The 25,326-nt window shown below is 44.6% G+C and overlaps 1 protein-coding gene across 2 annotated transcripts in view; it reads left to right on the plus strand.

The window, feature by feature from the left end:
- Positions 1-25,326, plus strand: part of tmtc1 (transmembrane O-mannosyltransferase targeting cadherins 1) — a 103,612-nt gene that overhangs the window by 74,150 nt on the left and 4,136 nt on the right. For both annotated transcript variants that reach the window (XM_034074777.2, XM_034074778.2), the window contains 6 exons: positions 328-430; positions 5,091-5,226; positions 5,785-5,929; positions 6,037-6,174; positions 12,860-12,982; positions 21,156-21,233. In XM_034074777.2, the coding sequence (XP_033930668.1) occupies positions 328-430; positions 5,091-5,226; positions 5,785-5,929; positions 6,037-6,174; positions 12,860-12,982; positions 21,156-21,233 (723 nt within the window). The remainder of the gene's footprint in view (positions 1-327; positions 431-5,090; positions 5,227-5,784; positions 5,930-6,036; positions 6,175-12,859; positions 12,983-21,155; positions 21,234-25,326) is intronic.

The following is a 25,326-nucleotide window of genomic DNA, read 5'->3' on the forward strand; positions in this document are numbered from 1 at the left end:
GGGATGTCATGCCTCGCTCCGGGCAGCAGCACGGAGTAAACAATGCCGTCGCTCCTCTGAGCATGGAAAAGGGGAAAAAAGTAAAAGGAGAATGACCAGGAAACGTTCGAAACAAAACGTGGCCATAGTTAGTTACAAAACAAAAATAAATGTCCAAAAAAAAAAGTACAACTAAGACAATAAAAGTAGTAAAAAGATAAAAAAATCTATAAAGACACAGGGAGCTGCAGCCACATGCACAGCACCATTAGCTTTAGCTCTAGTATTCTCTTGGTCTACTTCATGTCTGGTTTAATCTGTATTCATTGAATCTGCTTTCTTCCACAGAAACGCTTTGCTGAAGGCAAAGAAGTGTATCTGGAAGGAATAGAGAAGTGTCCAGACAGCTCTGACCTGCATAATAACTACGGAGTGTTTCTGGTGGATACTGGTGAGTTAAACCCTATGGCTCTCTGCAGAGGTGGGAGTAAGTCCTACATGTGCAAGTCATGAGCAAGTCTCAAGTCTTGACCTACAAGTATCAAGCAAGTCCCAAGTCACTGTGGTGAGAGTCAAGCAAGTCAAGTCAAGTCATTGCTCAGGTCAAGCAAGTCAAGTAAAGGCATGCGAAATTCTGATGAATGAAATTAAAAACCTCAACCTCAACCTCTGTGGAGATATTAACAGTACTTAATGTCAGCAAAACATTACAATTATTATTTACAATGAACTAATCTTAGCTAGCAGACTAATTTCCACCACTCATGGACAACACCCACCTTTTCTTTTGAAAAACTGGGTGACATACTGTCGCCCTTTAGTCCCTCTCTCTGGTCTTTCTCTCCTTTCTTTGTTTTTTGAAAGCCTGACTTTGTGAGTCGTTGAGACATCGTACACACGTAACTAGCATCCCTCCTCACATGCTCTCACTCTCTGCTGCTAGAAAGGGCTGGTGCCGCACAGCGTTTGGAGGCAGGACCAAACCATTAATTGTAAATAGAGGGGGGTGTTCGATGCTTTGGATAATTAACTTTTGGAAGAAAAAAAGTGAAATGAATCGTAAGTTTAGTGAGCACATGATCAATATGACGTTATATTAATGTTAATTATTGATGATTGATGAAAGGTTACTTAAACATTTTTTCTTAATGTTCTAAAAATGTTTGGGGCCCCTGTCAGTCACGGGCCCTTAAAATCGTCCTAACTTTTCACCCCTGCTCGCCTGCCTGGGGGCAGGAGGGGGAGAGCCCTCCACACTATAGTATGTACACACTCTGCACTGTCTAAGTGTGGGGGAAATGGGGGCACTTGCGCTCTCCCCGTGCTCCTTAGGGACTCGGGAGAGGTGGTGCATAGTGAACCCATACAGGGCTGCAGACTTTCTCTGTCTGCCTATTGGCGGACGGGGGGGAGCACTCAGCACTTTTTTCGAGCCCACTTTTTGCGAGGTAAGCGTGTCAAGGTGTGCTCTGTCAGCCGCAGCCCGGACTTCTCCACGGTTACAACCGAGGGAGAGGTGAGTGAGGCGGAGCGGCTTCTAAAGCCGGTCAGGGACAGTGAGGTGGAACGGTGTGCTGGACGAAAGTGCGTGTATACGGGGCTCCGCCCTCGGTACCCATAGAGTCCAGTAGAGGGCAGAGCCTGTGAGAGATATAACGGTGGGTTACGTATTGTAACCCATGTTATATAAGCACAGGCGGAGCCCTCTACTCAGGGTCACTGTCTGTCCTATACCGCTCGCTGAAGAGAGGTGTAGGATGATGGTCAGGAGGCGAGGCGAGTCACACAGAGCTGGCTCCACTTTTCAGTGACAATGTCTGGGTCACCAAACTTGCATATCTTGTTGACATTTTTGCTGAGCTGAACAAACTTAAAGAGCAACTTGCAGGTTAGAGACCCCAGTGAATAAATGTGTAGGGAAATGATGTATACACTAGATTTTCAAAAAAATATACAGAAATATACACTACAGTGACATCTGGCGTTGTTTTTGTAAGACATTTTTACTTTTTACTTACTTAAAAAAAGCCCACCCGCGTTTGACGTCACATCAGTCGGTCTAACGTATTAATAAACATGGATCACAATGCTATTTTTGACACAGAAGAGGTTGAAACTCCAGTCAGATCTCAGAGAAATGCTGAGGTGGTTCGAGTGTTGGCAGCTCAAATTCAATGCAGCAAAGTAATGCACTTAGGTTTTCAGAACCCAAAATATGAGTATAATATGGGTGATGATTCAAACACTATAAACCTATCCGAGACTCAGAATGAAAAGGACCTTGGTGTGAATGTTGATAATACCCTGACATGTAGTGACCATATCCGCCGGGCAAGTAACAAAGCGAATGGTAACCCAGCAATGATCCGCAGATCATGGACGTAGTACGTAGTTTATACATCTCTCTGGTACGGCCACTCCTCGAGTATGGGAATGTCGCTTGGTCCCCCATGTACAAAAAGGATGCTGAGCTCATCGAGAAAATACAGAGAAGGGCAACAAAGCTGGTTCCAGAACTAAAGGACCTACTATATCAAGAACGACTGCAAAGTATGTATTATAGAAGGGCGAGGGGAGATATGATCGAAGTTTTCAAATATCTCCACAACATCTACAAAACATCATGCCCACTACAACGGGATTATAACACCAGGACTCGTGGACACTGCCTCAAGTTGAAGAAACAGTACTCAAGACTGGCTATCCGCCGCAACTTGTTCAGCCTGCGTGTGGTTGACTTGTGGAATGATCTGCCAGAAAGCTTTGTCACATCCAAGACGGTTAACTGTCTCAAGTCCTGCCTCGACTATTACTGGTCAAACATCACCTTCACTTTGGACTATGTGACTGTTGCCAGCATCCATAGTATATAAAGAACAGTGATCTACTTATTTATGAGCGGCCTATTACAGCCGTATCCTATTGATTGATTGAAAATGTTTATTCGTATGCATATGACGGACCACAACCTTAATTAATTAATTAATGAATTAACCATAATGATGAGCCTGCTATGCATCCAAGAGACCAGGAGCAGCCAAGGATTAGAAGAAATAACGGCCATCGGAGAGAAATGGAGCTGTGGTGTGAGGAGAGCCAGTGGAGAACAGGGCAGCTGTCTTGCTGAGTGACCGGTGTTAGCTACAGTTAATGTTAGCTAACGTCGGTCACATCACAACATTGTAAAGTTAGCTATCATATATCAGGCTATAACTAAAGTAGTATTGATAATATAGTAACGTTGCTGGCAGGACTGTTGATACTGATGCTCCATAACAGAAACTAATGCAAGTATCAGCCGTATCTCGCGTTACCTAATGCAGCTCCACACTACGTCTTACGGTGCTGTGTACCGGAGGGGAGAGAGAGAGGAGCGAAGGGGGGGAGAGAGATGTAATATGGTTTCCTGATAAACGATTTGTATGATAGGTGCTTGTGTGGGAAATGCCAGCCCATGACCTCAGCTGTGGAGATGATGTGCTGCAGGGAGGTGGATGCACCTTGCACAACGCACCCAGGAACGAAAGCTCGTGGACTTGATGTCCTGACAGGCTGGAGTTTGTGCAACCTGCACAAACACAAGCTCACCATGATTACAGAAGGTGAAATGCAATGTAAAATTACCGAAAAAAGACTAGCTCACTAAATCACAACCGCTCAAACCAATTACCAACTACTACCGTGAATTGGGCAGAGAAGGAGTCCGAGAAAGTTGCTCCCCTATGTGTGACGTTAAAAAAAAGGTTTTTAGTAGCAGAGCTCAAAACGGCTACTTTCCCCTCTGAATTCCTGCCCTTATGTCTTGTAAAACATATGAAATCCTACATTAACTTTTTTAATTGTAATTTTCAGGCAAGGTTAAGCATACATGTAGTAGAAAACCTGCAAGTTGCTCTTTAACATCCTATGCAAGGTCATAATACACATGCCATTCATTTTTATGACAGAATGGAAGTCTTTCTAAAAAAAAATTGAAGATGGATGGAGCGCGTTGGGGAGGGAATATTTTCCATGTTTCCATCAGTGAGTGAGCTGGGCATTTCTGCTTTCCTCTTGCCCCCCGATACAGGTGCAATTATTGCGCACTCGAGGGACAATTTAGGAAATACTTTTCTGAAGCTGTCTCCTGGCGCATGGATCCAGTTTCCATTCAGAGACACACAGCAGACGGCACACGCCAGACAGTGACAGAGGAGTATCAGCTCATCGAGCTATCCACTGACAGTACGTTCAGAAACATATATGAAACTAAACCACTCACCAAGTTCTGGATCTCTTGCCAGAAAGACTTCCCACCATTGGCAGCAAAAGCTCTGATGAGCCTTTTGCTCTTTGCAAAAACATATCTTTGCAAAAGTGGAATTTCCTCACTCACCTTCCTGAACAACAAATACAGGTCCAGACTGCAGCCTGAGGCTGATATGACCCTCTGCCTCACAACCTCCATCCGTTAGGTTAGATACGTTGTGTGCTACTCATCAGGGTCAGACATCTCACTAATGTGGGAGTATGTGTGCCATCCACAGATGACTTGGGGATGCACTGTCCCTTCTACATGTACGTTTAAAATAAAAACATGACCCTTGCATATGTTGAAAACAAAAACATGAATGTATGAACCTGTGTATTAATTGAATAGCTTATTATTGAATGCACAATAATAGTAACTATGTGTATACATGGCACTAGGCCCAGTTTAATATAAACACAATTGTATATAATAGATATAGTACGGGGTCCCTGTTCCATCTCTCCATCAGTTTGGGGGTCCTTGGCCTGAAAAACGTTGAAGACCCCTGCCATAGCATATTATAAAGGGACATTTTTACCAGATGTATGACTGGTTATCCTTTTCTTAGTAGTATTGTAAGCATTTATACATAATACTGTTTTTTCCTGTTTTTCAACTCTGTTGATTGTAAATAGGCTGCAGCAGGAATAATCTAGGCACACACATTTAATAGATAATCCTTACTCCTGACTTAAATCTCTTCTTCTTTCCCTCCTGTATTTTTTTTTTATTTCCTTCTTAATTCCTGCAATATTTCTCTTCCACTTGTTCATGTATTTACTCCCACTTCCTTTCCTTCCTTTTCCTCTCATGTTCCCAGGAGAGGGGGAGCTGGCAGCCGCTCACTACCAGCAGGCTGTCAGTCTCAAACCAGCGCACTATGTTGCCATGGTGAACCTGGGCCGCCTACTGCGATCATCCAATGAGAACACAGAAGCGGAGTCTTGGTACAAGAGGTGAGTGAGGTATTATCATACTGCTTTTCAGGAGCAACATCCTGATCAGCTGCAAGACTCCTGCTGTTTAGCTAACCGTGGTTAGCTTTCTGTGTTTCTGTATTATTGTGTTGCACGTTGGAGAAGCCTGTGACCTAAGATGTTCATCGACATAACTACTCTGTGCTATGTTCCTATGACAAATAAAGAACCTTGAGAAAAAACAGTTATAACACTTGTTTTCTTTTTTAGGGTTGAATTCATGTCAATTAAAATGTCTATGTAAAATAATTGTCTCTGCCTCTGTGGACTGTTTGAATAATTAAAACATGGATATCTCTGGATCTCAAGGATGTAAAATGGTATGATTATATTGTATATAAACATCACCATGAGAAAACTGGTCTTTCTTTTAGCATTCTTTTAATCAGCAAAGATCTTTGATTGAAGAAGCAACAGGGTTATGGAAATTGCAGTCTTAAGCATTTACCTTTGTAACTAAAATTAGTATACACATTTAGATGTGTTTTCTTTTTTATGGCACATAAAAAGAAAAAGACAATGGTAACCTTCCTGCAGGGCACTGCAGGTGACGAGGAAGGTGGACATCCTGACTCCGCTCGGAGCGCTGTACTACAACACGGGCCGCTACAACGAGGCCCTGCAGGTGTACAGCGAGGCCGCCGCCCTGCAGCCCCACAGCACCGACATCTGGCTGGCTTTGGTAAAGACACACACACACACACACACAAGGAATCATGGAAACTTTTGGCACAAAAAACCCGGTTGTTCACACACATAGCCACAATTGACAAGCTCTTTGTGTACCAGGCTCAGGTTTTAGCCATGGCTGGTCGCAGCAAAGAGGCAGAGAAGATGACGCTGGACATCATATCCAGAGATAGCGGCTGCATTGAGTGTTACCGCCTCCTGTCTGCAATCTACAGCAAGCGTGGGAACTACACACAGGTGAGAGTGTGACTCTTAATTGTGTCTCAAATTTTAGAGGTAAGGTAACACACAGTCGTGATAAAGTCAGCAGGATATTTTACAGTGGAAACTCATAACCTCAGCTGTACCGCTTGTGGGGGACACTTCTGAAGCAATGGGAGTCAGGACTCAGAGAGACACGAGGAGAGCTGGAGCTTTGGTGGCAAACACTGACGGTTTATTTGGAGCTTCGGCCGGAGAATTCACAAGACATGTCACAGGGCCACGAGTTGACCACACGGTTGAGATGCCACAATCAATTCTGAAGAGCTCTACCCCAGACCCGTGTGTTTAGCTAGTTCTGAGAGAATAATCAACATTGTGCATAACTAGATAGAATCATAACACCTCTATCAGCTGAGCCAACAGGCAGGAGCAGGGAGACACAACACTGAGAGCACAGCAGCCAAGGTTGCAGGTGCCTGTGCTCAGTCAGGACAGTATGAACTGATACACTGGGTCAACATGATGGGCCTTTGGAAACACAGCTGAACAGTGTTTTGTCATCACCATCTGCACCTCCCTGTGACCCAGTTTCACAGGGAGAAGAATGTTCACACTCAAGTCTGCAGGACCATAACATGCTCACATGCATACAAGCTCCAGTGTGGTATTGGTGGACATGTTTGTCACTATTGTTCTATAGATTGGTGCAGAGATGAGTCCTCAAACCCTGACATTAATTATAATTTCCCCACTTCCAGTTCCCTCGTCTCAAAGTCTTTTGGAATGTGTTTTTGGTTAGATACCTGAAATAAGGTCTGTGGTTAACACAATCTGAAGAGATTTCACTTGTTTTTCCTCTGAGATAAATGACATCAGTAAATACCCCACTGGTGAATGTTGAAGCTTCTATCTTTCTTAAAAGGGCGGTGACTACCAAGTGACTAAACGAAAATACTAAAAAGCATCACACTGAACGTTAGCTGCCTTTAGCTGAGCAGTAGGGAAGCTGTGTGACCATGATGCAGTTTGTTAGTTGCCTACAAATTGCTTTTTTACTTCTTCCTATTACATTTACGCTTCAAAAATGGTGTTTGTGGTGTTAATATGTGGTGATTGTGAGACTTCCGGTGAGGCACGAGGCTGATGGCAGCAAGATACTGAGCACTGAACAAACCCCCCCCCCCAACTCATAGACAGTAATAACACATATTTGAGTTGAAGTAAGAGTGAACAAAACTTAAGATATGTCTTCAGCAAAAAAGGATAAAGCTCCGACTAATAAACAAGAATCTAACAGACAACAGCAAGCTAGCGATTCACCCGCCGATATAGCTATGCTAATCAAGCAAGCTATCGCGGATGAGATGGAAACTCTGCAGGGAACAGTAGCAGACATGCTAAAACAGGGGTGCCCACACTTTTTGGGCCGGTGGGCTACTTTTGAAATGACCAGCTCACCGAGGTCTACCAACCAAAAATAAAATCCCAAATTGCAAGGAGCTGAATAACACGTGTTATGTATACATGGGATAACTACAACAACGCTATTTGGATTCTTGAACAGAAACAAATACATGAATACATAAAACTAAAATGGCATGTTAACCTCTCTGTATTTCTCTCTCTCTCTGTTAAGAAACACATAACAAGCAGGCTAAGAAACCACTCCATGTCCTGAAATCTGAAACATAAAACACAAATATAAGTACAAGGAATACAATAAACGAGTAGAACAGTCAACTTAGACACCAGACTCAAATGGGTCCTATGAACAGTCTCTCAAAGTTATAATGAAATATACATAGGTCCAATATAGGCATGCTCTCTCCCTCCCTCCCTCTCTCCCTCCCTCCCTCTCTCTCTCTCTCACTCTCACTCTCACTCTCTCTCGCTCGCTCAAAGAGCCGGCTCTCGCCCGCGAACGAGCCGTTTTTTTGCGGAGGGATCTAGATCGGCATGAAGGCACATTATGCAATCTGCAATGTGGACATTATCCCGCTTATTACACATGGCCACATTCTCAACAAAGTAACGACATGACTCCCAATATTAATTGAAATGCTTTTATGGATTTATAAAATGATTTTATTGATTTAAAAAATAGTTTTTTGTATTGATTTAAATTGACATGCATCCGCTAAGAAAAGTAGTCCGTTGTTACTGTTTGAACTAACGTAACAACGGCAGGAACTGCTTCGATAGTGTTTTTGAGGGGCTTTTTGATTACAGATTTGAAAACATCGTTGCTTGCACAATGTGCACAAAGTAGCACAATTCATGATGTCAAACCTTGGAAAGTATCTAGATATCCCTGCCCTAATGCCAAAGTAACTGGCAACTGAATATGTGTCGCCGTAGCTATGATGTCTATGTCTGGACCGCTGCGTAAAAAGGAGGGTTTCTGACCCATTACTTCTCTTCTTACTTCTATAAGAATAAAACACGGAGGACGGAGATCTCTTTTTGTCCCCCTCTTCTCCCCGCTGCAGCCTAGCAGCTGATCTCAGAGCACGCTCCCCTCTCCTGCAGGGGGGCGTGGTCAGCTGCAGCTCACAGAATCAGCCCCCTGCAAAAACAGCGCTGGAAAGAGCAAATGGAGCGAAATGAGGCATGGCATTTGATTTAATTATAAAAGGTATAATATGTGGTAAACTGAAGAGCACTTTGGGAGCCGAAAGAGCCGGCTCTTCTTGGTGAGCCGAGCCAAATGATCCGGCTCACCAAGAAGAGCCGGAATTCCCATCACTACCCGGCACTTGACTGATGTTATATCGCTTTGCATTCTGGGTTAACAGACTGGAAAGCGATAGGTCGCTTTTTCTGTCAATCAAGTAAACTCCTGAATTAAGTGGCAGGGAGGACAAGGGAGGAGGGATCAAAACCTGTTTTGTCTATTTTAACGGAGCTTGATTTTTCTTTTTTTTAATGAATGACTCGCGGTCTACCAGCATTGCCCCGACGTACTGGGGCACCTCTGTGCTAAAGGATGCGATTGAGAAGGCTCTCAATCCTATAGAGAAGCACTTGGTCGAAAACGGCAACATCCTCCGGTCATTAAAAGAACAAGCTGATGGTCACGCAAAAAGGTTTGACACGGTTTTCAATAAGATTGATAGCATTCAGGTTGCCGTGCGCAAGAATGAGAAGGAAACTAGCTTGTGTATCATGGAGGTGACAAAGATGTGAAGGAAGCTCGATGAATTGGAGGACAGGTCCAGAATGAACAATGTAAGGATTGTCAACTTACCAACAGGCGTTGAGGGCGATGATCCCAGGGGTTACCTTCAAAAGATGCTGCCTATCTGGATACCTTCAATCAAGAGCCCCAACAGTAATCCACTGGAAATCGATAGGGCGCATCATATTTTCTCCAACAACACCTCAAGATCGCGGACCATGGTTCTCAAACTCCTACGCTATACCGACAGACAGGCCATTCTTGAAGGCACGAGGAAAGTTAGACCGACTCTCCAAGACGGGACACAGCTGTTGTTCTTCGCCGATTACAGCCCCGGTACGACACAGGAGCGACAGGAATACAAGAAGATCCGCATTAAACTTCGACAGAAGGGGATCGACTCGTTCATCATATATCCGGCAATTCTGAGAGTAAACAACAAGGGCACAAGAATGTCATTTAACTCGGCAGAAGAGGCGAAATAAGCCCTTAAATCAACGGTGCTGGACATGCGAGAAGATCCTGGACATTGAATACGCTACCTGTGCCAAGGGAGGAGATGAATAAGGACAGAGAAAAGCCTAGTCTGTCACCTAGATGACAGGTGGACGCTATTTAAGTGATGTTCTATGCTTATTTTATATTGGAGCCTCGATACTTGAATATGTTGAAAAAGGGGCCAGTTTATTTTCAAATGATTGCAGATCAGAGTTTTAATGTTATTGTTTAATTTCCATGTTTATATGGTGTTAAGGTAATAGTCCGCCCAGAATATATACTTTAATATGCGGCATACATAAATGTACATTATAATGGAATAGACTTGGGAAGCTGGAGGCGTGTTTTGAAAACTTTTTCCTCCACTGTTTACATTCATGGGCGCGTGATATGACGTCATCGGCAGGCGACGGTATGTATATGGGCTATACCATGTCATGAGAACGAGAGGGGGATGGTTGTAATAATACAGGTTGATCGGTTTGAAAGAGGTTTTCTATTCCACAGTTTTACTGTTTGTGAGATCTGCTATGCTTTGTCTTTATGCAAGGTCAGGAACAATCAGTGTTCAGTGTTAGACGTAGCTAAGTGACGCTCACAGATGTTACCCAGAAGAGGGTCGAATGGGGGGGAAAGGGGAGGGTTGTAACTCAGGGATCCACCACCAACTCACAACAGGTCCAGGGAATAAATACAGATAAATTGGAACATTTGAATATGGTATCATTTAATGTAAGAGGACTTAACTCTCCGTATAAACGTTCAAAAATCTTAGATTTCTTACGCAGAAAGAAGATAGATGTTGCAATGTTTCAGGAGACACACCTTAAACCTAATGACACTTCAAGGGTTCAAAACAGATTCTATAAACCTATTGTGGCATCAACTGATGGCACTCGCACTAAAGGAGCTATGATACTTGTGAGGCGTAACATAAATGTATCAATTGAAAGGATTGGCTTTGACAATAAAGGACGTCTAGCCTATTGCTGCACATCTATTCAGGGTAAACAAGTGGCTTTTGTTAGCATATATGCGCCAGCAAACAATTTGAAGCTGATTTGTTTTCCCTCAGTCACTTCACAGTTACTGAAGTTAAATGACTACCAATTACATGTTGGGTCGGACATGAATGCTTTTGTAAACAATAACCTTGACAAATCCGCTGCAACTCTATCAAGTTCTCAAGAATCTGCTTCCAAAGCAAACCTCTGGCACAATTCATTAGGAATGGCCTCAGATTTCCCCCATCACAATAGGTAGAACGTCACATTCTATATCACTATAATGATGCGGACGACACATTAATCTGTATGGCAGATGTTCAGCGAACCCTCCCCTGTGTCTTGGAGGTAGTGGAGCAGTTGGGGCAGCTTTCGGGATACAAGATGAACCATCAAAATCAACACTGATGCTTCTTAACATAGGCCAAAGTGAGGTGTCCCTCCCACCCCAGACCAATGTTCCAAATGAGGTCCTCTTTAGGTATTAAGGTTAGTACTTCCTTACCATCTATAGCTAAAACAAATTACTCTTTAGTTTTGAAAAAAATAGAAGAAGATATTACAAGATGGAAACACCTTCCAGCATCCGTCCCAGCCCGTTTATCGGTTGTTAAAATGAACATATTACCCCGCATACATTTGGTAAGCTCAATGATCCCCCTAGCACCGCCAACAGGATACTGGCAAAAACTCGATTTTTTACTACGATGCTATATCTGGAATGGTACGCCCAGTATAAAATGGTCAGCTCTTCAGTATAAACAATCAGATGGGGGATTGGCATGCCCACATTTTAAACTATATCATTGGGCATTCATATTAAGATCTCTCAGCTATTGGGTAGATGAGGATAAAATGCCATCTTGGAAGAATATGGAACAAGACTTAATAGCGCCGATAAGATTAAGGGACTTTCTCCTTTTAGGTATATCTACCAAAAGATGTGATTTACTGTACGGTCCAATTTTAACTTATATGATTAAAGTGTTCAGAGTAGCAGGGACATTCCTAAACGTTAAGAGTGTGTGGTGTAGGTCATCTCCATTATGGAACATAACCTATTGACTGGGGCAAACCATTTAACAACAAAGCTTGGGAGGATAAAGGTATTAAAACTATTCAGGACATTAATGGGGAAAATTGTATTCTTTACTTTCAAAAACTGGTCTCTCAATATAATATTGATCAACACTTTAGAATAAGGTCTGCCTGTAAAGCCTATGGGGTCCCCTGGGGGTCAGACTTGAAAGAACATCCTATTCTGAGTTGGGTGCAGAGTGCTCCCAAACAAATAGTTTCGTTTATCTATAACAATCTTAACTCCCAGAACTACATGCCTACATCAGGCATGAGAGCATGGGATAGGAACATATCCACTTTAGGACAAGAATTGGATTGGGATGCAATTTGGGCTAATGTTACGGGTGCTTAAAAAAACCCAAACCATCAGTGTATACATCTGAAATGTTGAGCATATCTAACACCAATAATTAGACACAGAATTGGATTGGTACCTGACCCTTATTGTTCATTTTGTCACCAGGGAACCATTGGCTCTTTCTTACACGTTGCATGGGAGTGTCCAGGATTACACTTTTGGGGAAAGGTTATTAGTACCCTTACAGATTTAATAGGGTTAAGATTGTGGTGTAGGATAGAGGGATGGGATTGAATTAATCCAAAATGTTGTGCAACCTGAATTGTCTTCTGTACTGTGTTGTAAATTGAAGATGTTGCAATAAAAAAATGTATGATAAAAAATATATATGTGGTGATTGTCCTGCTATACAAAATGTGTAAGTACACTTTGTTTTTATCTGCAGGTCAAACAACATGGAGTTTGCTAAAGTCACACACAAATTATTAAAACACAAATCAAATGATTTAATTATGATCATACTGTCTCTCATACTCATCTCAGTATGGCTGTGATTTTTGTTCTCAGTGAATCCAAACAATTAGCAAGATGAGATAGGCACTTTTTTCTGTGTTTGTTCATGCATGCCTGTATGTTTATTACTGTTTGTGTCCATGCCAGGCGCTGGCTGCTCTGGACAGAGCCCTGCAGCAGAGTCCCAGTGATGTGACCGTGAGAGCAGAGCTGTATTTCTCCAAAGGGAACCAGTTCAGAGAGATGAACCAGCTGGACCGAGCCTTCCAGGTATTGTTCTGTCTTCTTCCTCCTCTCTCTCTGCTTCTCTTCAGTCAGGTTTCCATCCAAATAACCCTCAAATGTAATCCAACTTCCAAAAAATTGGAAAAGAAGATGCCGTGTTCATTAACCACCATTATGTGAATTTGAGGGGCTGGTGCTGCTAATTCTCCAGTCTCCTGCCATGAAATGAAATGACTGCAGAAGTGGGTGCACATTTGTTGAAAGACAATGTAAAAACAGGTTTGAATAATGTATTCATTTAAGGAACAAAGCAGTCACCTCATTGCAGCTGATGCAAGATGCTTTATTTAAATATCAAAGCTGCCTTAAACTCACAAATCAAAGTTGAGTTGATCAATCATACAGTTTGGCAAACCTTAAAGGTGGGGTAGGTAAGTTTGAGAAACCGGCTCGAGATACACTTTTTGTTATATTCCATGGAATGCTCTTAACTTCCCGATAGCAATGAATATCTGAAGTGCTTTGACAAAAAATCCATAAAAAAATGTCATCTGTGGAAGCCGTGGTACTGTAAAAAGCACGACCAATCATCTGAGCCGGCCCGGCTAAAGTAACTGGATGGCCTACCTGCCTGTCAGCCTTCCATCTGGGCACAAACTTATCTCGTGCCCTCATTGGTCATGTGCGCGTTCGTATGTTGGAGGAGGGGCTCTGTGAGGAAGAGGCAGATTTTTTCCGGCTGTGTATTTTCAAATTCCAGCCCACTCGAGCTGGTTTCTCCAAAATTACCTACCCCACCTTTAAGCTGGGAATATCCCTCTTTCAGTCGATCGATCTACCACTTTGATCCAGAATAAGATATCTCCACCAATTTAACATGGACTGTGTTCACTCATCCAAGTTGTGTACATTGAAACCAGCTGATACAAGGGTGATAAGGGCCCTTGCATTAAACCCCATGCCCCCCCAAAACACAACAATATTCACGAAACTGTATCTCAGGGCTTCTTAACATTTAACAACCTATTAATATGTCATACCCACTTAACGGGAAGAAACTAAGTTAACTGACGATATGAAACATTTTTACCGAAACAAAACACAACTCTAACGCCAAGCGTCTGAATTAGCACTAAGCAAAAGAGTGCTAACGCACTTAGCACATAACTCACGTTAGCGATCTTTTATACTTCATCGGATCTGCACAAACTAGATATCATATGAAAGCTGAGATTCCACAGTTTCCACAGTTTCCAATGGTATCCAAAACTCGTGGCAGCGAAGGCAAGCAAAGCAAAGACAAGCAAAGACGACACACAACTTCACTTTACGGAGCCAAAACGGAAAATAGGTCTTACCTTTGCTGTTTTCTGATCAAAAGTTGTGTTCAATGTCATTAAAACGCATATAAACGCTGCTGAAGGTTAATCCAATGTCTCTGTGTCACTTTGAAATTATTACTGATAATCCATCATAACATTTTGTCAATAGGAGTAGTTTTCATATGTATAAGAACTGGAACCCAGCTTCCGGTTTGGGTCAAGTCAACTCTCAAGTTTCCTCTCGAGTTCCCTCTCAAGCCCTCTCTCGAGTCCCCACTCAAGTCCCTACTCAAGTGCCGTTGGAGGTTCCGCTGGGGGTCCTGCCAACCCTATGTCCTGTGCCGTTGGAGGCCCCGCCGATTACTCTTCTGCCGGGGGTCCTGCCAACCCTGTGTCCTGCCCCGTTGGAGGCCCCGCCGTCACCTGTCTCGCCGGGGGTCCTGCCAACTCCTTGTCCTCTTCCACCGGGGGCCCTGCCTACTCCTTGCTATGTTGCGTTGGTGGTCCAATCGACACCAGCCCTTGCTCCATCCGGGGTCCCATTAACACCAGCCCAGGTCATGTCCAGGATCCCGTCTACGTCTGTCCCACCGGCTCTGGTGCCTGTCCGGCCAACACCGGGTCCTGTCCGGCCTCCGGAGCTGTGCGGTCTTCGCCCTCGAGCCCGGTCTCCTGAGTTCCCCAGCCGTGGTCTTCGCCCTCGAGCCCGGCCCCCTGACTCCTCGAACTCTGCCTTGCCTCCGGGCCGTCCGCCCGAGACCCCCTCCTCGAACTCTGCCTTACCCCCGGGCCGTCCGCCCGAGACCCCCTCCTCGGACTCTGCCTTGCCCCCGGGCCGTCCGCCCGAGACCCCCTCCTCGAACTCTGCCTTGCCACCGGGCCGTCCGCCCGAGACCCCCTCCTCGGACTCTGCCTTGCCCCCGGGCCGTCCGCCCGAGACCCCCTCCTCGGACTCTGCCTTGCCACCGGGCCGTCTGCCCGAGACCCCCTCCACGGACTCTGCCTTGCCCCCGGGCCGTCCGCCCGAGACCCCCTCCTCGGACTCTGCCTTGCCACCGGGCCGTCTGCCCGAGACCCCCTCCACGGACTCTGCCTTGCCCCCGGGCCGTCCGCCCGAGACCCCCTCCTCGAACTCTGCCTTGCCCCCGGGCCGTCCGCCCGAGATCCTCTCCATGGATTATGCTTTGCCCCGGGATATCCGTCCGAGTTTGTCTACTATCCCATCATCCAAGGGGGTTTTTTTTTGGACGGAAACTATAATTTAAATAGTTGTAGGCTACTATGTTCAATCTGAATTTACTAAAAACACCTATATTGATTCTGACTTTTCTACATGCAACTCACAGGTATGTCATTGCTTTGAGAAAAAATATTATTAATTTACCCCTTTTTAGAAGACAAGATATAAAGACACAAATTACCTTTGCTGGAGTCGGCAACCGACAAGATATAAGAACCAAATACGTCACGCTTACATTGGAGGGGGTCAAGATTAACCTGAGCAATAACAGTTCACAGTTAGTACAGTACAGCGAATACAAGTTGTAACAAGCAGTAGCGCTGAGAAAAGTGACTAGAACGCGACCACACACTTATAGAAAACACTTATATAAAGTCAGGCAACACTAACCAGCTTAGTGTGATTCTGTTTATTTTGTGTAGAAAACGGTTTATGCCACAATATGATAGCAACAAGTAGTCGAGATAGTCTGATTAGCTTCGGTTGCTATGCTAACATCACCTGTAGAATACCAGAGAAACTTTCCTAACAGCGTTGTGATGCCAAACAGCGTCAATTCAGACTGAAACACATTCACTTATGGGGATGGGGGATATTTATCAGCTGCTTGTGTGACAGTCAGACAGTGAATACTTTACAGCGGCCGCTGCCGTGAGTTAAGTGTAGAATACACGAGCAGCACTGCAGCGGGCGGTAATCCCGTTGAACCACATTAATAAACAATGCACCACGGCACTCTGGAGAAAGGTATAAGTTTGGAGAAGTAGTTCTTTAATTGAATCTGGCTTTGTATGATTAAAAACTACCCGACGCAGTCCTCTATAGATGTTGTTGTGAGCGACGTAAAACTCTGTGTAGGACGGGTGGCGCAGTGGTCTGTGCATCTGATCATCAGATCAAGGGGGGTGCTGGGGAACTCCAGTTCGAAACCCGCTCCTGCTGCCACTGCGTCAGGCCGTTGTGTCCTTGGGCAAGACACTTCACCCGGATTTGCTCCTGTGGGTATTGTCCACAGTACATGTATGATATCAATGTGTACTTGGAAAAGCGCCTCGATGACTTTGAGGCGTGAAGATGGACGGTGGGGCGCAGTGCAATGATCATCAGATCAAGGGGTGAAACCCGCCGCTGCTGCGTCTGTAAAGCCGGTGTGTCCTTGGGCAAGACACTTCACCTGAACTTGCTCCTGTGGGTATTGTCCACAGTGGTGACCATTGTGTATGATATGTGTAATGTGTATTTGTAAAGCGCTTTGAGCATCTGGAAAAGCGCTATAATAAATGTAAGGAATTATTAATTATTATTATTATAAGAAGGCACGTAAACAGTTACGTCATGATGCAAACGATGACGCAATGACGCAATAACTCACCTTTGAACCTAATTCACCTTTGAACCTGCATCTGTAACAATGAGTGGACCAAAGAAAAGAAAAGTCGACAATGAGTGCCGAGTGTTTAATGAGGAGTGGACAGCTAAATATTTGTTCACCGATCTGCTACTGGCCGGCCCGTCTGTTACATTTTAAAACTCATAGTGGCCCCAGAGCCAAAAAGTTTGCTCACCCCTGCAATAGACGCTACGCTGGCAGAGGAACTCAGCGGCCTTGGAATACACTTGACCTCGCCCTCGACTGCTACCTACATGCTGAATAGGAGACACCGCAGGCGGTGTGAGAGGAAGCAGAAGAGGGGTAAGCGCGGAGGCATCCAGGCTAGGCTAGCAGCTAGCCCACACAGGCCCGCTATCCCGAGCATTCTCATGGCTAATGTACGCTCACTGGATAATAAAATAGACAACATAAGACTTCTCCGGGCGACCCAGAGTGAGGTGAGAGAATGCTGTGTGTAGGTTTTCACGGAAACATGGCTGTTACGTCCCCCTCTAGGGTAGAGGAAAAAACACACACCAGAATGGATTTGGTAATAATTATAATAGGGTTTAATAAATAACAATAAAGGTGTACAACAAGATGAAACAAAAGATAGCCTAAGCCAAACAAAGAAGCCAAAAGGGCGCAAATCTACTGCTCGAAACAGAAAGAGGACTCTAAAAATGAGCGTAGTTGACACACCTGAGATCACTTCCAGTCAACACTAATTGGAAGGAGGCTGCAGGTAAACGCAGCTTACAAAGGGGAAACAAAACACGCTACTCTAAACACATAACAGAACACGCTACGCTAAACACATATCACCACACTCTAAACACATAACTAAACACCCCTAACCCACAACACTAAACACAGTTCAGACGAGTCAAATACAATCTACTAGCTTAAGTTTGATGTGTTCACACAGGAGCAAGATGTGTGAGGCGTCGGATTTCAACAGAGCCTCCCGAGTGATAGCTGTCCCCAGGCTTTGTAGCGTCATCTCTGGCAGGTGTGCGCTGGGATGGCACGGGGATTGGAGCCCGGCGTGCTCCAATCAGTATCTTCGGGGACGGAACCAGGAGTTGGTAGCCACTCACGTTGAAGCAACCACACAGTTTATTTACATAACATGATACACAGGACCGGAGAGGCGACAGCCGTCACAATGGCTAAATGACAGCATCCCAGACTCTGCCATTCAGCTCGACCGGCTAACATGCTACCGCTCAGACAGAGCTAAGGTTAGCGGGGGGAAGACCCGCGGTGGCGGTGGCATTGTTTACATCAGTGATGCTTGGTGTAGGGATGATTTCCCAACAAGAGAAAACAATACTCTGGGTCTTGTTTATACCACAACTCTCTGATCACCTCACTGTTATGCTAATGAATAACGGCCCTGAGTGAAAGTCACCAGACCAGTTTCCAAAGAGGTACGTGTCTGGTCAGAGAACAGCACAGCTGCACTCAAAGACTGCTTTGAAACTACAGACTGGGACATGTTTAAGCAGGCAGCCAACAACAACAACACCATCAACATCCAGGAATATACAGAAACTGTTACAGGCTACATCACCAAATGCATTGAGGATGTGACTCACACCAGATCCATCACCATCAGGGCCAACCAGAAGCCATGGCTGACAGGAGAGGTCCAAAGACTGCTGAGGGCCCCCAACATTACCTTCAGAGGGGGCAATCTAGCTGGTCTCAGAGCAGCCAGGGCTGACCTATCCCGCAGCATCCGTAAAGCCAAACGACAGCACACCAGGAAGATTACAGCTCACTTCAGTGACAGCAGAGACACACAGAGCCTGTTGCAGGGTATTAGGACCATCACAGACTACACACCACCACCACAGACCTGTGACAGTGACATCCCTCTGCTGAACAACCTCAACGGCTTCTTCACACGCTTCGAAACACAGCACACCTGCGCAGAAAATAACGCCTCCACCTAACGACCAGGCTATCTGTCTGTCCCTAGGCAGTGTGAGGAGCACACTGCCTAGGGACAGAAAGCTTCTGGGCCTGACAACATTCCTGGTTGTTTGCTAAAGGACTGCGCAGCTGAGCTCACAGATGTCCTCATAGACATCTTCAACATCTCCCTAAACCAGGCTGTTGTTCCCTCGTGCTTCAAGGTAACCACCATCATACCTGTGTCGGAGAAGTCATTACCATCCTGCTTCAATGACTACTGCCCTGTAGTGCTGACTTCCACCATCATGAAGTGATTTGAGTGGCTAGTCATGAAGCAAACCACATCCACCCTTCCCTGGATCCGTTTCAGTTTGCATATTGAGTGAAGCGGTCCACCGAGGATGCAATCTCCTCTGCTCTCCACCCAGCCCTCACCCACCTGGACACTACAAACTCTTATGTTAGGATGCTATTCATAGACTTTAGTTCAGCGTTCAACACCATCATCCCCCAGCAGCTGGTTTGTAAACTAATAAACCTGGGCCTCAGCCCCTTTCTCTGCAACTGGCTGCTGGACTTTCTCACTGCCAGACCCCAATCTGTACGGGTCAGCAACAACACATCAGGAACCATCACACTGAGTACGGGGGCCCCCCAAGGATGTGTGCTCAGCCCCCTGCTGTTCACCCTGCTGACCCATAACTGCACACCCAACCACTTCATCACATTTGCGGATGACACAACCGTGGTGTGTCTCATCAGCAACAACGACGAAACCCACTACAGGAGGGAGGTGAACCAGCTGGCCACGTGGTGCATAGATAACAATCTCTTTCTCCAAATTGGAAACGTGACACAGGCACAGGAAACTGACTTGTTTATGCAACTGAAGGTATGCGTTTACTGAATAGAAAGTGGTCTCTAACACAGGTCAGACCACATTATAAATAACAGATCCAGCTCATTACTGCTTCCAGCCAGGTATTCTGTGACTTATTATCCTCAGAATGTATGTGTTTAAATGTACAATAATGTTGGGCTGCAACAACTAATCGATAAAATCGATAAAAATCGTTTACTAAAAAAGTTGGCAACGAATTCAGTTATCGATTCGTTGGGTCTATGTTGTTACTCTCTGTCACTCGGAAAAAAAAAATGGCGGAGGTGGAGAGAAGCACGGTCCGACTAAAATTGCTTTTGGACAAAATGCCTAACTTGGAAAAAGCGAAAAAAATGGCTGTTTGGCAGGTTATATTTAGCTGACAGGAATGCAAAGGATGAGAAAACCCCATCCGTGTACAGGTCATTAATCGAAACAAGACCATTAGTCGCCCAAATGTGGAAGGAGGGGTCAGAGCAGGATGGAGAGAACAAGTGATTGTTCAAGAGCGGTGCGAGCGTTGAAGCCCTGTGTAGGCCAAGTTGTTTTCTGAATTGGAGCCAGATTTTAATGGTACTAGTGACCACTGGGTTGTTTGAGATTTTGTGGGTTACTGTGGGAAGTTGAGAGCAAAGTATAGAGTGCAAGGAACCAGAGGAGGAGGAAGTCTCAGTATGAACCCAGATTGGGCAGGAGTCTTGAGATTTGCAGCCAGCCCAATAGAGGAGTCTATTAATATTACAGGCCCATTAGTAGTTGCGGAAGTTTGAGAGAGTTTGGTTTATCTTTTTTCTCAACTGGTGAGTTTGCAGGTATGTGTGTCAGTGTGGAAAACAGGCGTGTACAAGGCTCCTAAAAAATAGGAGATTATTGGCTTCCTCAATCATTTCCCCCCCACCACATATAATGGTTCCTGCGACAATAGTCTGTATTCTGACTGTAAAGGTGTTGCTAACAAATAGGGAAATTACTGTGTACAACATGTAAAGCCAATGGGAAACAGTAATAAGTCAAAATCATATTCAATGCATAATATGCATTATTTAAATGGAAACTGCAAATGTATATTCTTCAGAAACAAGTAGCCCTCCAGAGTGTTCGTTATCATTCACTCAGTCTGGTTGTCAGGTTGCTGACCCCTGCACTACAATGATAGTGACAGTGAAGACAACAGCCCCTAATATACCCTGATTTGGTAGCAGCAGTCTGTGTTCACATGGTGCGTTCAGGTACAGAGTTGACTTTAGGTCAGCTACAGACAACTCCGAAAAACACAAAGACGCCGCACTATGTAGAGTTCACATGTATATATTTCAAATCAGTCCAAAAGTGACAAGGAGTCAACAGAGTTGAATTTAAAAAATGCAATAATTTTAAGTTTGTATAACAGATGTGTATGGAAGTAAGGAAGTGGAATCCAGTGAACTAAAAACATTTGTCATTTGACACTGAACTGTGTGTTTTTTGTTGTCTCCCACTAGAGCTACAAGCTAGCTGTGGAACTGAAACCAGATCAGTCCCAGGCCTGGATGAACATGGGGGGGATTCAGCACATCAAGGTAGCAAGTCAAAACACGTTCATGCTGTTTCATACTGTGAAGAATGAAGAACATTTTCTAAAAATGTCTCGGCTGACAAGATGAAGGTTATTCATAATCTCTGTATGTAACGCAGCAAGGATCGTCCAGTGTATCCTAAGATAAATATAAAACAATATAATGGAAGCATTGAAGCTTCTTTCCTTTAATCTAGAGAATTTGAACAGATCTTATCATGGCTGCGTCATCATTTAAATACTTTTTTGCTCCTAAATCCATAAATACTAAAGGAAAACATTTTTTGTAGGGGGGGAATATGGCATCAGATGTGTATCTATTTATATATTGCTTTATCTAAATATTATTCATAAACATTCCTAGTATTTTTGTGATTTGGATCGATCAGGTGCTAATAAGCCATAATAACAGTAACAGTTTTAAAAACGTAAAAAATATGTGCTTTAGTACTACACTGAACAAAAATATAAATGCAACACTTTTGTTTTTGCTCCCATTTTTCATGAGATGAACTCAAAGATCTAAAACATTTTCTATATACACAAAATAACCATTTCTCTCAAATATTGTTCACAAATCTGAACAAATGTGTGATAGTGAGCACTTCTCCTTTGCCGAGATAATCCATCCCACCTCACAGGTGTGGCATATCAAGATGCTGATTAGACAGCATGATTATTGCACAGGTGTGCCTTAGGCTGGCCACAATAAAAGGCCACTCTGAAACATGCAGTTTTGCTTTATTGGGGGGGTCCGAAAACCAGTCAGTATCTGGTGTGACCACCATTTGCCTCACGCAGTGCAACACATCTCCTTGGCATAGAGTTGATCAGGTTGTTGATTGTGGCCTGTGGAATGTTGGGCCACTCCTCTTCAATGGCTGTGCCAAGCTGCTGGATATTGGCAGGAACTGGAACACGCTGTCGTATACGCCGATCCAGAGCGTCCCAAACATGCTCAATGGGTGACATGTCCGGTGAGTATGCTGGCCATGCAAGAACTGGGATGTTTTCAGCCTCCAGGAATTGTGTACAGATCCTTGCAACATGGGGCCGTGCATTATCATGCTGCAACATGAGGTGATGGTGGTGGATGAATGGCACAACAATGGGCCTCAGGATCTCGTCACGGTATCTCTGTGCATTCACAATGCCATCAATAAAATGTACCTGTGTTCGTCGTCCATAACATACGCCTGCCCATACCGTAACCCCACCACCACCATGGGCCACTCGATTCACAACATTGACATCAGAAAACCGCTCACCCACACGACGCCACACACGCTGTCTGCCATCTGCCCTGAACAGTGAAAACCGGGATTCATCCGTGAAGAGAACACCTCTCCAACGTGCCAGACGCCATCGAATGTGAGCATTTGCCCACTCAAGTCGGTTACGACGACGAACCGGAGTCAGGTGGAGACCCCGATGAGGACGACGAGCATGCAGAGGAGCTTCCCTGAGACGGTTTCTGACAGTTTGTGCAGAAATGCTTTGGTTATGCAAACCGATTGTTGCAGCAGCTGTCCGAGTGGCTGGTCTCAGACGATCTTGGAGGTGAACATGCTGGATGTGGAGGTCCTGGGCTGGTGTGGTTACACGTGGTCTGCGGTTGTGAGGCCGGTTGGATGTACTGCCAAATTATCTGAAACGCCTTTGGAGACGGCTTATGGTAGAGAGATGAACATTCAATTCACGGGCAACAGCTCTGGTGGACATTCCTGCTGTCAGCATGCCAATTGCACGCTCCGTCAAAACTTGCGACATCTGTGGCATTGTGCTGTGTGATAAAACTGATCGTTTCAGAGTGGCCTTTTATTGTGGCCAGCCTAAGGCACTCCTGTGCAATACTCATGCTGTCTAATCAGCATCTTGATATGCCACACCTGTGAGGTGGGATGGATTATCTCGGCAAAGGAGAAGTGCTCACTATCACAGATTTTTTCAGATTTGTGAACAATATTTGAGAGAAATGGTTATTTTGTGTATATAGAAAATGTTTTAGATCTTTGAGTTCATCTCATGACAAATGGGAGCAAAAACAAAAGTGTTGCATTTATATTTTTGTTCAGTGTAAGTTCGGTAACACTTTATATTAAGGTACACAAATTAACCATCAACTAGTTGTTAATTAACATGCATATTAGCAGTATATTGGCTCTTTATTAGTCTCTATAAATAAAGAACTACGGTAGATATGTAATATTTAATGCAGCCGAACCTTGTATTACAATGCCGTTATGTGATGACTTCCAAAGAGAAAAGCAAGCACACTCGGAATAAAGTATTATTTTCTTTTTTTAAATGTTTTTCGGATTTCATATCGCATAAACACCATATCCCAACGTGCATTGCGGTTAAACAATCCAATCACCGAGCTTGAACCATATCTTGGGGTAATCAGTTAAGTGGCTGTGTATCTGTTTCCGATTCTTTTATTTTGAAATTCAGTTCCTGACAGACGGCAAAAAAGCCAGAGATTATAGAATTAAACAAATAAATAAAAACAAGGATAATTGTGTGTTATTGTTGAGTAAATAACATTGTGTTATTAAGGAAAGAATAACAAATTAGAAGGAAAAAAAGATTTAAAAAATACAGATTTCAGTATTCTGAGGCGCTGAGCCCCATTTCTTTTCCTCACTGACGGCAAAAAATCCGACATTATACGATTTGAAATTAAAAACAATAATCGTGGCTTGATATTGAGTATGAACCATAGACTGTATATATAAAGAAGACCCGACCGGACAAAAAGACGTGTTGCAGGCACGAAACACACTACCAATAGAAATGCATTGCTTTTCAAACGGTTCTGTGTGACACGAAAAAAAGGGGAAATCTGGCTCTCAAGAGTTTAATCTATGTTCACACTGAGACAGTACAACACATAGAGAGAACAGTACACCTTTTGTGTAAGTACATACAAGCAGGTCACACAGTATGATCACAAATACATAACGGTGGGTTACGTATTGTCATTTCATTTCATTTCAAACCTTTATTTATACAGATAAAATCCCATTGAGATCATTGATCTCTTTTCCAAGGGAGACCTGCTCACGTATATTGTAACGCTTGTTATATAATCACAGGCGGAGCCCTCTACTGGACTCTATGGGTACTACCTTATCATGCAAGCATTCAACTACTGAGATTTCTATAGACGTAGCCGGCCCCGGGGCGGGCCTACCTGAATGCTCGTGCATCTCCCCTCCGTTTAAAAGGAGGCCTCGCCTCCTGACCATCATCCTACACCTCTCTTCAGCGAGCGGTATAGGACAGACAGTGACCCTGAGTAGAGGGCTCAGCCTGTGCTTATATAACAAGGGTTACAATACTTAACCCACTGTTATATCTCTCACAGGCTCCGCCCTCTACTGGACTCTATGGGTGCTGTGAGCGGAGCCCCGATGTATACACGCACTGTCGTCCAGCACCCACCGTTCCACCTCACTCTCCCTGACCGGCTTTAGCAGCGGCTGCGCCTCACTCACCTCTCCATCGGTTGTAACCGTGGTGAAGTCCGGGCTGCGGCTGACAGAGCACACGCTGACGTGGTTGCCTCGCAAAAAAGTGTGCTCGGAAACAGTGCTGAGGGCTCCCCCCTGTCCGCCTATAGGCAGACAGAGAAAGTCCACAGCCCTGTATGGGTTCACTATGCACCCTCTCTCCCTCCACTGAGGGGGGGATGGTCACCAGCCACCGTTTGTGCCTCTTGGGATCCAAACGCAGGCTGGAGAACCACCTCTGCAGGCGGCGCATATGCAGTAACCCCAGCGGGACCACAATGTGAGCTGCCGCCATGAGACTCAAAGTCTGCATGACAGTTAAAGCTGTCACTGTCGCCCCCTGTCGCAGTCTGTGCGCCGCCCGGAGGGGACGCACTTCTGCTCTCTGACAGGGTGGCGCGTAGCACGCCTGCATCGAGCACCACTCCCAAATACATTACATTGCATTTAGCTGACGCTTTTATCCAAAGCGACTTACAATAAGTGCATTCGACCAGGAAGACACAACCCTGAAGAAAACAGAATCATAAGTACATCAGGTTTCATAGAGCCAAGTATTTCAAGTGCTACTCAACTGGCTTT

This window comes from Pseudochaenichthys georgianus, chromosome 23 (assembly GCF_902827115.2).
Source record: "Pseudochaenichthys georgianus chromosome 23, fPseGeo1.2, whole genome shotgun sequence".
NCBI lineage: Eukaryota > Metazoa > Chordata > Actinopteri > Perciformes > Channichthyidae > Pseudochaenichthys > Pseudochaenichthys georgianus.